Here is a 12615-nt window from a genome sequence, read left to right as displayed (position 1 = left end):
GAAAGAAAGGAAGAAAGATGGGCTTGGAAAAACATGCCATTTGGAAAGAGACAAATTGAGATTTCAAAAGAAGATGGCAGGGGCAAAGAAAGGAAGAGAACTGGGCTGCTTCGGGCAATTGTTGGGATCAAAGCCTTTGGGGAGAAGGAAAGAGGCATTCCAGGCCTGCCCTCACTTTTCTTGAGATGCAAATCTGGGGCCTTTAGAAATGCACAGGGAAAAAAAAAAAAAAAAAAAACTTGAGGACATGAGCTTTTCCCTGGGGGTGGAGGCCAGGAGCCTGAGGGAAGTCAGGCAGAGATGCTGCAGGCCCAGGGATGCTGCATGCCCACAGAGGGCAGCATGGTGACCTTTTCTGCCATCCTCACAGTCAGGGTGATGCTCAGGCAGTTGAGAGTGACCTGTATTGCAGGAGAGCTTCTTTCCTAGCCTGCCTGCTCCTTTAGGGTCCAGAGTCATCTTCTCCAGCTTTGGTACCCTACTGAGGAGTGAATCTTTGGAGGGCTTGCCCAAAGGGAGAAGTTCCTTGCTCCCCTGGATCCTGAGGACTGAACTGCCCCTGAAGAGTTCAAGTCTGAGGGTGGCCATGCCTCTCACCTCAGCCCCTTATCTGGAGTGACTTGAGATGTGTTTATACCTAACCCCTTGCCTTTGGTCTGGATTCAGACTTTCCTTTGGGTCTCTTGTCCAGAGAGTCAATGGCAGGGTTGATGCTGAGTCCTCTGTTTACTTCATCTCCCATGTTTGCAGGGCTGCATCTTTCCTCTTGACTCTCCTTTGCTCTGCTCTTGTGTGATCTTCCTTTTGGTCTCCACTGCCTAATCTGTCCAGAGTGAGACCCTCAGATGCCTGCAGCCCTCACCATGGAGGGCACCCCTATCAGCACCCCATTTCTTGGGCCAAACTACCCTTTGAGCCGTGACACCATTCAAAACTATTGTGCTACTTCGGGATGAATTTGGCACAATGGATTGTCCAGCTCCATGGGATTTCCTCACATCCAGCCTGTAGGGCCTGCAGTAAACCAGAAAAAGGAGTGAATTTATCAGGGTGAGACAACAGTGCCCCAGCTGGGGATGTGGGTCCTGTTCTCTCTCAGCTCCTGGAGTACCAACCACCCTCTGTCATCCTGGGGATGGAGCAAGCAGGGCCCTTCTTGGCTCTGCAGGAGCATTTACCTGCATTTCTCCCCATCCATCTCCTTCTGAGTCCCAAAGAAGGATCCTCAGGCTCTCTCTGCCGTTCTTGTTGTGATTATTCAGCAGACTCCCTAGGAGACCATTAAGATCTGCTCGATACAAGAGTGGACACAGCCTGTCTGGTAAGCCCAAAACTGCTGCCACTTAGTTTCTCTTCCCAGCTGCTGAGGCTTTACTATTAGTGGTGCAGTTTGAGTGTTCACAGCATGGCCAATACACAATTAATGTGAGCTTCTACGGCTCGGCTGAAGTCAAAGTAGCAAAGTAATCAATTCATAACAATTAAGGTTTTGCACAGAAGCCTCCTGGAGGGCATTCGGATTTGGTGTATATGCCATCTTCTGCAGGAGCTGGGTTTTACTGGTCTCTCTCCACCATATCTACCCACCCCATCCCCCTGCCTTCCCCTTCTGGTTGGGACAGGATTGCACTTACAATGGTTGCTTCAAATCATTCAGGACTCAGCCCTTTCTTCCTTCTCTGCAGACTGTGACTCGTACTGCAAACCAGCCAAAGGCAACTACAAGATTAATATGAAAAAGTACTGCAAGAAGGACTATGGTAAGGACCTTCTTCCTTACTAGATCAAGCTCAGCTTTGTTGAGGAGGGAGCTCCGGAGCCAAGGGCAGGCTTCAGTCTGACCGTGGCAGGGTGAGATGAAGGTCTCCATGGGCACATACCTCTGGCCATGGGCAGCTCCCATAGCCAGATGAGCACACCAGGACCCCCAGCTCCCTGCCCCAGACACAGGCCTGGCCTTTTGGCATTCTCCGATGACCTTCCATGCTCACAGTGGCCTCAGCCCCCCTCCCCATGGGCTCTGGGCTTCAGTGCCCCCAGGACAATGCTTCTGTCCCAGCTCAGTGTCGCATGTTACGAACGAGAGTGCTTCTCTTCAGGGGACCTGAATGGGAGGCCAAGGCGCCCTGCAAAGGGGTTTTGCTCCAGAGATCTGGTCTGCATGTGCTGGCAGGGAGATAGGTCCTCCACTCCCAAGTGGATGCCTTTTCACCCCTGCAGGAGTACCAGATCTCCCAGCCACATGGAGCTTACCAAAAAATGAGTCAGCCCTATCAGTTCCCCCTCAATCGCCAAGCCCACCTCTGCTTGCAGGCTGCTTGAAGGTGGAGGTGCTGGGGTAGCTTGGCCATCACCATCCTTACTGTGCCAGCCATCCACCATCAGGAGGGAATGGCACTCCCCAGGGCTGTCAGTCCAGCCCCATCCACCAGCACAAAGTTTAGGAAAAAATAAAATATCTTAAAAAAAACAAAAACAAAATGAAGATCCTGCATCCTCTCTCCTTCCCCATCTCTCTCCTTGCCTGCCAAATATGTTAAAAATGAATATTTTCTTCATATGGCTGTTTTCTGGAAGGTCCAGAGAGCATATGTCAATCACTTACCGCTGAGACTGGGGCTCAGGAGCTAGCAACTGCTTGTTGTGATTTGCCTTGACACAAGAGCATTGTGGAGCATTGTGAAGCCTCCTACAACTGGTGGAGGGGTTGCAATTTGTCTTCCACAGGAACCATCCACTCTGACAGAAAAGATGGTTTGGGGCAAGGGAGCAGTAGAAAATGGCTGCCTCTGAGCAGGGTCCCAGAGGGGAGAGAAAGAGGCGTCTGGAAGGAATACGAATGCTGGGGTGAGAAGGGTACAGCTCTCCAAAATATTTTGCCCTCTGTTCAGCCAGGACCACTTTGGTTTCTCCATGCTCCTGGTGGGAGGGGACCGCATGGCTTGTGCAGACCATGCCCCTTCATGCTGCCCTCTTCCCCAGGTGTCCTGGGAGCTGGGCAGTGCGGGACAAGGAACACTCAAAGTAGGGAGGAAAGCCACTCTCAGGGTGTTCAGCACCCAGTGTAGCTTGAACAGAAGAACATTTGTTCTCATCAAAAAGCTCCTTTTAACCCTTCTCTCTACGCAAAAGATAAAACATTTGGAAAGAAAAATGTCTGCTTCCTAATGATATGGTGAGGAGCAATGATCCCAGCTCTCTGAATCAGCCTTCCCAGAAGGTGCAGTGGAGCAAGACAGATGGGGCTGTTAAGGGATCAGCAGTTCTCATTCTGGAGCAGGAACAATCATGTACACAATGAGCTAAGGCAATCTGTCTGTCACCAGAACTTCCTTGAGGGAGCAAGGCAAAGCATCTCCCCATCAGCTGCACCCTCAGTCATTGTATTTCTCTCTTTCTTTTCCCTTAGTGGTCCAAGTGAACATCTTAGAAATGGAGACTGTGGCCAACTGGGCCAAGTTCACCATCAATATTCTCTCTGTCTACAAGTGCCGTGACGAGCGGGTCAAGCGCGGCGACAACTTCCTGTGGATTCACATGAAAGACCTGTCCTGCAAGTGTCCCAAGATTCAGATCAGCAAGAAGTACTTGGTCATGGGGATCAGTGAAAACTCCACTGATCGGCCAGGACTGATGGCCGATAAGAATAGCTTGGTCATTCAGTGGAGGGATGCTTGGACTCGTCGCCTTCGGAAACTGCAACGGCGGGAGAAGAAAGGGAAGTGTGTGAAACCATGAGGAGTTTCATATCTGTCCCTTACCTAAGCCCTCAACCCTGCCTGTGCACACTGCCTAGACTGCTCCCAGAGACTCTGTATATATACATAGTATGAACGGACTCTTCTGTCTATAGTGTATATTTTGGCAATGATTTTCCTTTTGTGTATGTGTGCATGCGTGAGTGTGCGTGTGGGTCTTTTTCTCTTAATGTGTATTAAAAATAACGCAGTAACGACAAACCTTTAATGAGGAGCAAAGTGGAGAGAGATCCTCTTGGTGCTTGTTGCCTGAAGGAGCTCAAAGGGGGTTGGTTTTCTGCTCCAGATATGTTGTTCATAGCTCTCATTTTCTAGTCTTTTTTTGCTCTTCAACAAAATCTTTTTCTGCCCAGTGATGATGTCTGAGTTGACAGCTTTCCTTTTCCAGGATCCAGGGCCTGCCTCTTTGATACTCTCTGAAAGTGGGCTGTCATTAACTCTCTATGCCCTTTTTTCTTGCCCAATAGAAATATGATGTCAGATTCTTGTCTTCATCCCAGTGTACATGTGGACTAGCTCAATGGAAGCCATCCAGTACTGGAGAGAGATCAGCCCCAGGAGCTCCACTAGGAAGAACGAAATGAACTTTTGCAAAACTTAATTCACTGGTGACCTCAGCTTTACACTGACCCTGTGCCCTAGCCTGGGGTAGAACCACTGTGCTGCTGAAGAATCACCGTGAGGAGTCAGGCCCTGGCAACTGGGTTGGTGACCACTGCCAAGCAGAGATGTGTTCCCCAGGGAAAAAGGGGCAGATTTCACAATGGCCCTGGCCATTATCTGTCCTAGTGTGTGACCCACATGACCCAACAGGGAAGACCTGGAGACACCCTTTTTCCACCCACATCTCATAAAGGCCTGCCCTGCCAGTACCCAGGACTTGGGGTAGAGTGGAGAGGCTGACCTAAGCAATCTTGTATTATCTTGCATGTGTGTGGGTCTATATCCTCAGCTGGTACTGACTAGCATAGTTCCATTGATTTCTGTTGAGTTGATACAAAGTGACTGTCTGGCTTGATGTGCATCATTCAGAGCTGGCCTGACTCCATGCTTTCGTGAAAAGTATTACTGTGGCCAGGGTTGCCTTGGGAGGTACACAAGGCAGAGTTGGCAGGAAGAGAGAAGAATTTTCATTGATCAGCCTGCGTGGGCATTTTCTTTTATTTCTTCTCGTAGTGTATTAGCCTCCAGTTCAAACAAACAGCATCATTATCTTCCCATGTTGAGGTAGTGGCAGTCTTAGCATAATAAATGTGAGTGGAAATAAGAGTTGATATGATAAAAGATATTCCTTCCCCTTCAAAACTTGCCTTTCTTAGGAACATCAAATGGCTTGGTGAGGTATTGTAGCCTACTCTACAGCCTTCCAGTTCACTAGGATGATGGCTTTGCCCTTTGAGTCAGTGACAGCCTGCACAGACTTCCCATCCCATGGGCGGTTTGGTGCTTCTAGGCCCAGACTGGTAGGGCTGGGTGGTGTTGTAGCCTGCAGTTGAAGAGACTGGCAGAGTACTGTGGTGATTCAGGACAGGGGAGTTTGGGCAGTGAGAATCTAGGAACGGGGGAATGTCTGTGTGGACATGCAGATGTTCCAGCCTACGATTTCAGTGTTGGTGGAGCTGCTTGAGGTGCTGGAAGTGGCTTCTCAGAGATGCATGAGGCCAGGAGTGTCACCTTTCAGGCCCCGTGAATGCTGGAATGCTTTCACAGGGCATGGGAAGAGCTGGGGGGGAGGCCAGAAGCAGAGCAGCAAAAGATGTGTGGGATTGAGGCTGAGGTGTGACTGAGATGGTTTGGACGAGCTGGTCCTATGTCATGCTCCTGGCAGAGAGCCTCCTTCCCTGTTTCTGTTGACCTGAGGAGACTGATACTTCTTGTTCTGGTTGTGATGGGCCATCAGCCTCTGCCACAAGATGGCCCTTGAACCACATAGGCCATCTATCCTTCTTCTTCCTCCCACCACTGCTTGCACCCAGGAGTCCTAGAATCAGTGCTGCTGGCATTGCCTCGAGCTCACTTGCTATCCTTTGTACCCAGCAGTTGTCACTCAGAAGTCAGTGGCAAAATAGTCTTCAGTTGGTAGATAATGTAAAGCAAGTTGCCTGCACAATCTCATGCATAGATGGGACTCCCATTAGGGTCATCCACATGGCCTCAGTGCTAGGGGGCTGCTCAGCATTGCCCCGCTGAATGCTAGTGTCTCGCCAGCTCTTCTCAGTGACTGAAGCCCAAGAGCAGAAATGGCACTACTCCTCCACAGACACAGGCGCTCAGAGGGTAGGGCTGCAGAAGACACATGCTTTCTGCAAGCAAATACAGCCTTTGGGAGAGACATAAAGTGTCTCTGCTCCCCAAACAGCACTCTGCACAGCTTGCTAGGGCAAGAGGCTCCCAGGTTCCTCTGGCACCTGATTCCTCTTCACTTGGAAGCCCAATACCTAAAACACTTTGAGGACTTAGGTGTTGGTGGTTGCTGTACTTGATTTCACAGAATCACAGAATGGTTGAGGTTGGAAGGGACCTTTAAAATTCATCTAGTCCAACTGATATTTATCCTCCCCTCTTGTTTCCAGCTCTGCTGCCTCGAGCTGGGAGCGGGGATGAAGAGGGATGTCTCCCAGCTGCTGTCTTTTAGTACAAATGCTTGTCCTGCGAGATGTGTGTCTCTGTACCAGCACTGAGATCAGAGACATCCAGAGAGGACAACCAAGTACCCTGCAGGCTGCCACTGGGAAGAGAAGCTTCCCCTCTTTAGCTAAAGAAAGTCCTAAAAATCCTGGCCAAAGGACTGGAACAGGATACCTCAGTTAAAGCTGTTGCCTGGAAGATGTTTTCCTGCCTTTTCTCTGCTTTTGACACTCCAAAAGCCAAAGCAAGAATTAATCTTATTTTTTCCTCTTACTTTGCCGTGATAGACTGACTCATAAGTTCTTCCCGCCAGGTGAGTTCACAGGAAGCTGCTTAGGTTGGCCATGAAAGGGCACCAGCCTTTCCCTGGTGCAGCTGGCTGGAAATTCCCCATAGGGTCATTAATCTGCGTCTGGGACACCAGCGCTGGGTTGCTGCAGAGCTGTGTGCTGGGGGTGAAAAGAGCAGTGATGTGAGCATCCCATGGATGTGCAGAAGCACTGCTGGCCCCTTTCTGCAGCTCAGGGCAGGGCTACCGCGAAGGCCCTCTCAGCACAGACACAACAGCAGGCAGAATTCAGGGAGCTGCAAAACTATAGACTGCTTTTTCCCCTGTGACATCCCCACAGGCAATGCTGCCAGGAGTTGCTGACTGACTCTCATAACCATGCTTTTCCATGCCCTGTTTGCCATTTGAGCAGCTCTCTGGAGAAAAATGGTGCTTTTGTGGACAGGGCTAGTGACATACAGCCTAGCATCTCATCCCACCTGTGTGCTTGCCTTGCACTGACCTCTGTGCCTGAGCAAATAGGCACTGCTGTAACTCTCTTCTATCAGCAATAAGCTGAAGCCAGGTACTGAATGCCACTGAAGGAATCCCCAGATCCAGGAGGGGCAAAACCAGCCAGGGAACACAGCCTGAAAAGCTATGCCTTAAGCCTGTTGCACATGTAGGCTCAGTGGATGTTTTGGGAGAAGCAATGCTTTCCAGAGGATTTAGATATGGAGCTGCTTGAAGATGCATATTTAACCCCCCACATACAGCCACATGCCTTTGGTCGTCTTTTTCTGTTTACTTTATAATTTAATGTATGATGAGACGGAGCAGATCCAGGACGCTGGTGGAAGCCTTTATGAGGCCCCTGTGTGCCCCTGCAGATCTGAGGGGCGGGCTCTGCTGTGCTCTCGGGGCTACCCCAGGACTGGCTGCTGAGACCTGTGTCCTGTAAATACCATCCCAAGCATGCCCACGCAGAGGCACCAGGACCTGCAATGTGGAGGCTATAGGAAGCCTCTGTGAAATCCTTGTTGAATATGTAAAAAGAAAAGCCAGCAAATGCTATGGACCATAATGTAACATATATAAGATACGTATGTTTTGGGGTCTTATTATTATTTTATTATTATTATTATTTTTAATAACACAAATCTAATAAGTACCATCTGCCTAATTCTGTGTTTTCTTTGCATGTACATGCAGTTTGCCCATGGTCTGAGAAGTCAAGAGCTTTGTTGCTCCTCCATCCCATTGCCCCCAGCTCTGTGGGCTGGGGCTTTGCTGGCTTACAGGTTTTCACAAGTCTGGTAGGAACTTTATCACACCTTTATTTTTTGACTAAAGTGGGCCAAGGGGTTCAGGAGCCCCAGGGATGCTGTAGAGCCTGCTCTGAGCACTGCCTGATGCACCAGGAAGCTCTCCAGTGGAAATTTATGGCAGTGACACAGGCTGTGGGGTTGGTGGCTGCTCCTGGTCCTCCGTGCCCCATAGACTTTTCTCCATGTTTGTCCAAGTGTCCGGGCAGACATGGCAGCATCACCTCCAAGCATGGCAAGTGGTCGGCATGGCCCCTTCAGCTGACTGGCCAGTCTTGGCACAGCAGATACTATGGACCTCAGAAAAGTCTTCCATCTCTCCAGGACTGGGCCACCCACCACTGAGGGGAGGGCAGCCCACGATAGGCTTATTTGTTCTCATTGGATTCATCAAGCAACTGGGGGGCCCTCTCCAACCCCCCATCCACATCCACTTCTCAGGCACCTCAAGCATTTGGAATTACTCAAAACCTGTAGGGTATTGCATCCATGAAGGTTAAACAGCTGGAAAAAACTGCTTTCAGCTTAAGTCTTTGGAAGGCTTCATACACTGTTCTGTCTTCTCATCACAACTCTTATTGCAAGAGTTATAATTGAACAAAGCAGGAATACTAATGATATTACTTGCTGTTTATTTTATTTAGGTATTGTTTTTATATAATTATTGATGGTTTATGTAATTATTTTATTGCTATTCATAATACTAATATTTAAACAAAGCCACAGTTAAAACAAAGAGCAATCAGGCCAAATTTCCAGTAGGTTTAACTTCTTTCAAAGCCAGTTTCAGGGAGGAAAAAAGGATAATTAGCAATCAAGCAAGGAATTGCCTTCTTGCCTCTGCTGATGCAATTGGAGGCTGGTTTGTGCAAGCTCTGGCAGGCTGAAGCTGTACTGGGGGCATTTCCAAGTCTGCCTGCATCCATGTAACCCCAGCAGTGCTGCACAATGCATGGTGCTGCTGCCCAGAACAGGCTCCCAGAAGGTACCGGGGTGACTTATCACTCGGGCCACCCAATGGACACAAGAACAGCTCTGAGGAATTAATTGTAGGAAAAACCCACCCTCTCGACTTATTAACCCTCCTGCACTGCATGACCACAGGTCTTTCAAACAGATACCATCTTGTTTGGTGGTGGGGATTTCTTGCCACCATGGAGTGCTGCCAGGGTCAGCGGGTGACACTTCAGTCCAGAGGGGCTTCAGTAGCAGCAGGGGACACCCTGGGGTCCTTGTGCCCAGGGTCAGCAGCTTGCAAGCACTGTGGCTTTGCAAAGGCCAGCGGCACCACAGTGCAAACACTCCTTGCTAGAATAAAGGCAGATAGTTTCTAAAACAAACTCTTAAAGAAAAAGAAAATTATTACAGTAAAAGAGCTGCAAATACTCCAGTATACTCCAGACCAAAGACCTAACACAGCAACAGCAGTTCTTTGAAATCAGGTATATTCTTAGAAAGGTCTCACTGAGACAAGCCCCTCTGGGGATTCATTTTCCCTCATGGGAAATGCCAAAACAGCTAAGCATCTTCTGCGGGAATATTTTTTTTAAAAAGACCTTTTGGACTTTCCATGGTATTCTTCAGTTAGCTGGGCAAAATATCTCCAGTTGAAAATACTACTGGAAGAGAGGCCAACTTTGCAAACTTCCCCCTGCTTTGGGACTGAATTTTGCAGCTGGTTGAAATTTTTCTCATTTCAAAATGCTGATAGACATTTTTCATGGAAACCCGGAATCTGGCCAAGGAAAGAAGCAAATGCAGGAATAGTACAGAAAATTTGATGCTCTTTTTCCATGTTTTCCAGCCAACTCCAGTCACAAGAGATCTCTAGAGTGTGAACAGCTGAACCCCAACCTTAGCACACAGACAGTTGGATGGACAGACAGATGGATACAGAAATTATTTCCCATTACTTTGTTCTTGGTAACCTGAAGTCCATATACATAAAAATAGTTCTGAATCCTCTAAGGAAACACCTCCCTTGGATTAAGAAATGGCCAGTTCAGTAAAGCAAAGGGAAATGTGTTTTGCTCAGCTAAAGGAGCATGTTTCAGTGCAGGGATCTGGGAACATACCGTTTGGTGAGGTGTTGGGCCTCTAAGTAGGGACAAGACCATTGCTCGGCCCCTTTCCCTGCCTTGGCATGACTTGGCATGGTCGCCTTGCTGTCCTTGCTCCCTTCATGCTCTTTGGTATACAGAGCAATTTCCTCTCTCTCTCCTGTGATGCAGATCCATCTGGGTCTTGGAAGTGACTCCTGCTCTCTGAGAGGAGTGATGGCGGCATTTTCATGCATCTGTTGCTAGTAACATGGAATAATGGTGCTTTTTATCCTGCAGAGCTGTTGCATTGGGGAAGGGTGGCCTGCTGCCATCTTTCAGGCATGGTGACTTTCCACCCACCCTATTCATTGCTAAAGACTGCACTGTGCTGAGAAATGACTTCTGGTCTTGGCAGCCCCAGGGGATAGTATGGAAAGGAAACAGAGCACACAACAGTGGGTGTAGCCCTATGGCAAAGCCCTGGTTCTGGTGCTATGGGGAACTGAGGCTCTGTACTCTTCTCTAGTGGCTAGGAATCCCCATCTCCTCCATCCACCTCAATATGATGGAAAGATTTCAAGCGAGGGGTATTGTGGCATGAGGAGAGAGAAGCCCCTCCAGGATGGTTGAGGATTCCAAGAAGTCCTCTCTGGTGGCTTTGGTGCTCAGGAGCTGTGTCCCTTAGTAGCAGGCTGTGGTGGAGCAGTGAGGAGGACAGATGTGTGGCAGCTCTAGTTTGCAAACATTATTTTTCCCCTCTTCTTTTTCCAGCCTTCCCCTCAAGCAGATTTACCTGGATTTGGGGATATTGAGTTGTCCTTCTCTCCCCCAGCCCAAACCAGCTACAGCCCTCCTGCTGAACCTGCTAGCCATGCTCTGCTCCCTGTTCTCCTTTTCCTTCTCCCAGTGGGAATCATTCATGTAGACATTCAGGACATACAAAAAGTGAGGCTTCTTTTCCTCCTCCTTCATTTGCTTTGCCCTTGCACCCCTCAGATCTGGCTGGGTCATGGGCCAAACATGTCTCTTCAAACACAGAAAGAAAAGCAAGTTACAGAAAAGAAAAACCCAACAGAATGAGTGGCAGATGAGAAGTGAGATGACCACCCAAGAAAGTGCTGAAAGTGGGCTTGGAAGTATTCTTCCCTTTTGTTTTCAGGGGGTGGATTTCCTAGTGCATGTGGGAAGTGCATGTATGTGGGGATGCGTGTGGTGTAAGCACCAGTTATTGGCCTGGATTTTCCCTGATGAATGGTTACCAGATCTGCTTTGTTGCTTGTGCTGAGCTAGCCATGGAGCACCAGGGCTGCTGGATGGCTCTGAGTGGCAACCAAGTGTGGCTCACAGCAGAACAGGGTCTGGAACAGCAAAACAAGCATGGGTTCTGCCAGGATGAACACCAACGGGCCCTTGGTGCTGCAATATTTCATCTACCATCCGCTTCCCTCAGCACTTCATTTTACTTGGTGCTTTACAACCCTCACAAGCCTTATTAACCTCCCTAATTTTGCTTCCTGAGCAAATCTCTGACCCTGCATTTATCAGTCCTCCTCCCAGTGAGTGAGTCAGTGTAGCAGCTCCCTCCTCTGCCTTGCCAACCCCAAATGTGGCGCCTCTGGCCTTGACCACAACCACCTAGGCCTCTTGCCAAAGATGCCTTTTGTTCAGTGCATGATGTACCTCGTTCCAGCCAGTTGCTGACTTTCCTCATGGCCATTAGTGAAGACCTTCAGTGAAACGTAGAGGTTGAACTATTCCAGTCTTCTTGTTGCAAAGGTTTTGAGGTGAGTGGAGAGAAATAGGTTATTCTTCAAAATGTCACGTGTATTGTTACAAGCATTCAGGGCATTTGCTACCCCAGAGTTAATCACAATGTCATTCATTCATTTGTTCATTCACTCATTCATTCAATATTTATGTCTGTCTATCTATCTATCTATCTGTTTATCTGTTTTAGGCCACAATTCACTAGCTAAACATAGGCACCCAGGATATCAGACACCCACATGGGGCTGGTTGATACAACAGGACAGTCACAGGAAAGGCAGCTGGAGGTGTTGAGGGATTCCTGAGGGCATTTCCAATGGCACCAGACAGTTGCCTCAGGACAGTTGAACTGAGCCTTTCAGGTGTCTCTCTTCAGAACACCTAAACACAACTAAGAGTTGCCTTGTAGCTGGCTGTAGAAGATGCTACTCTCTTGAATCCTTCATTTCAGCCACTGTAAGCAGAAGACTTTGTCCTCCTGCTTCTCCGGGCCCAGTCCCAAATGCAGGGTCAGACAGGCCATTAGAGAAGGATTCTTCTAGGAGACAGAACCATTGTGCTTGGTCAGAAAACACATTTCTCCCAGTTTGTGTGGGAACTCTGTGCACTTCTGGAGATGTCTTCAGAGACCATCCTGTCCCTCACCCAAGAGGAATATGGCTTTGCTTGGGACAGCAGTTATGTAGTATGCAGGAGAGTTTGGGTCATATCTTCCCATTTTGCAGCACCAGGGGAAGCATCCCCCTCCCCAGAAGAGCTCAATGCTGAGTGAAATACCCTGGCAGACCTCCCCAGTGCTTGGGGTTTCCCAAACTCACTGAAAGAGC

At 48.8% G+C, this 12615-nt stretch overlaps 1 protein-coding gene across 1 annotated transcript in view; it reads left to right on the top strand.

Moving 5' to 3' along the window:
* Positions 1-3738, top strand: part of NTN3 (netrin 3) — a 39559-nt gene extending 35821 nt beyond the window's left edge. Inside the window, exons 5-6 of the mRNA XM_026071632.1 lie at positions 1686-1760; positions 3410-3738. Coding sequence (XP_025927417.1) covers positions 1686-1760; positions 3410-3738 — 404 coding nt within the window. The remainder of the gene's footprint in view (positions 1-1685; positions 1761-3409) is intronic.
* The last annotated feature ends 8877 nt before the right edge of the window (positions 3739-12615 follow it).

The sequence above is a fragment of the Apteryx rowi genome, unplaced genomic scaffold (genome assembly GCF_003343035.1).
Source record: "Apteryx rowi isolate R43461 unplaced genomic scaffold, aptRow1 scaffold_329, whole genome shotgun sequence".
In the NCBI taxonomy this organism is placed as follows: Eukaryota; Metazoa; Chordata; class Aves; order Apterygiformes; family Apterygidae; genus Apteryx; species Apteryx rowi.
Note: the sequence above shows the minus strand (reverse complement) of the source record. Positions and strands in the feature narration are given on the sequence as shown.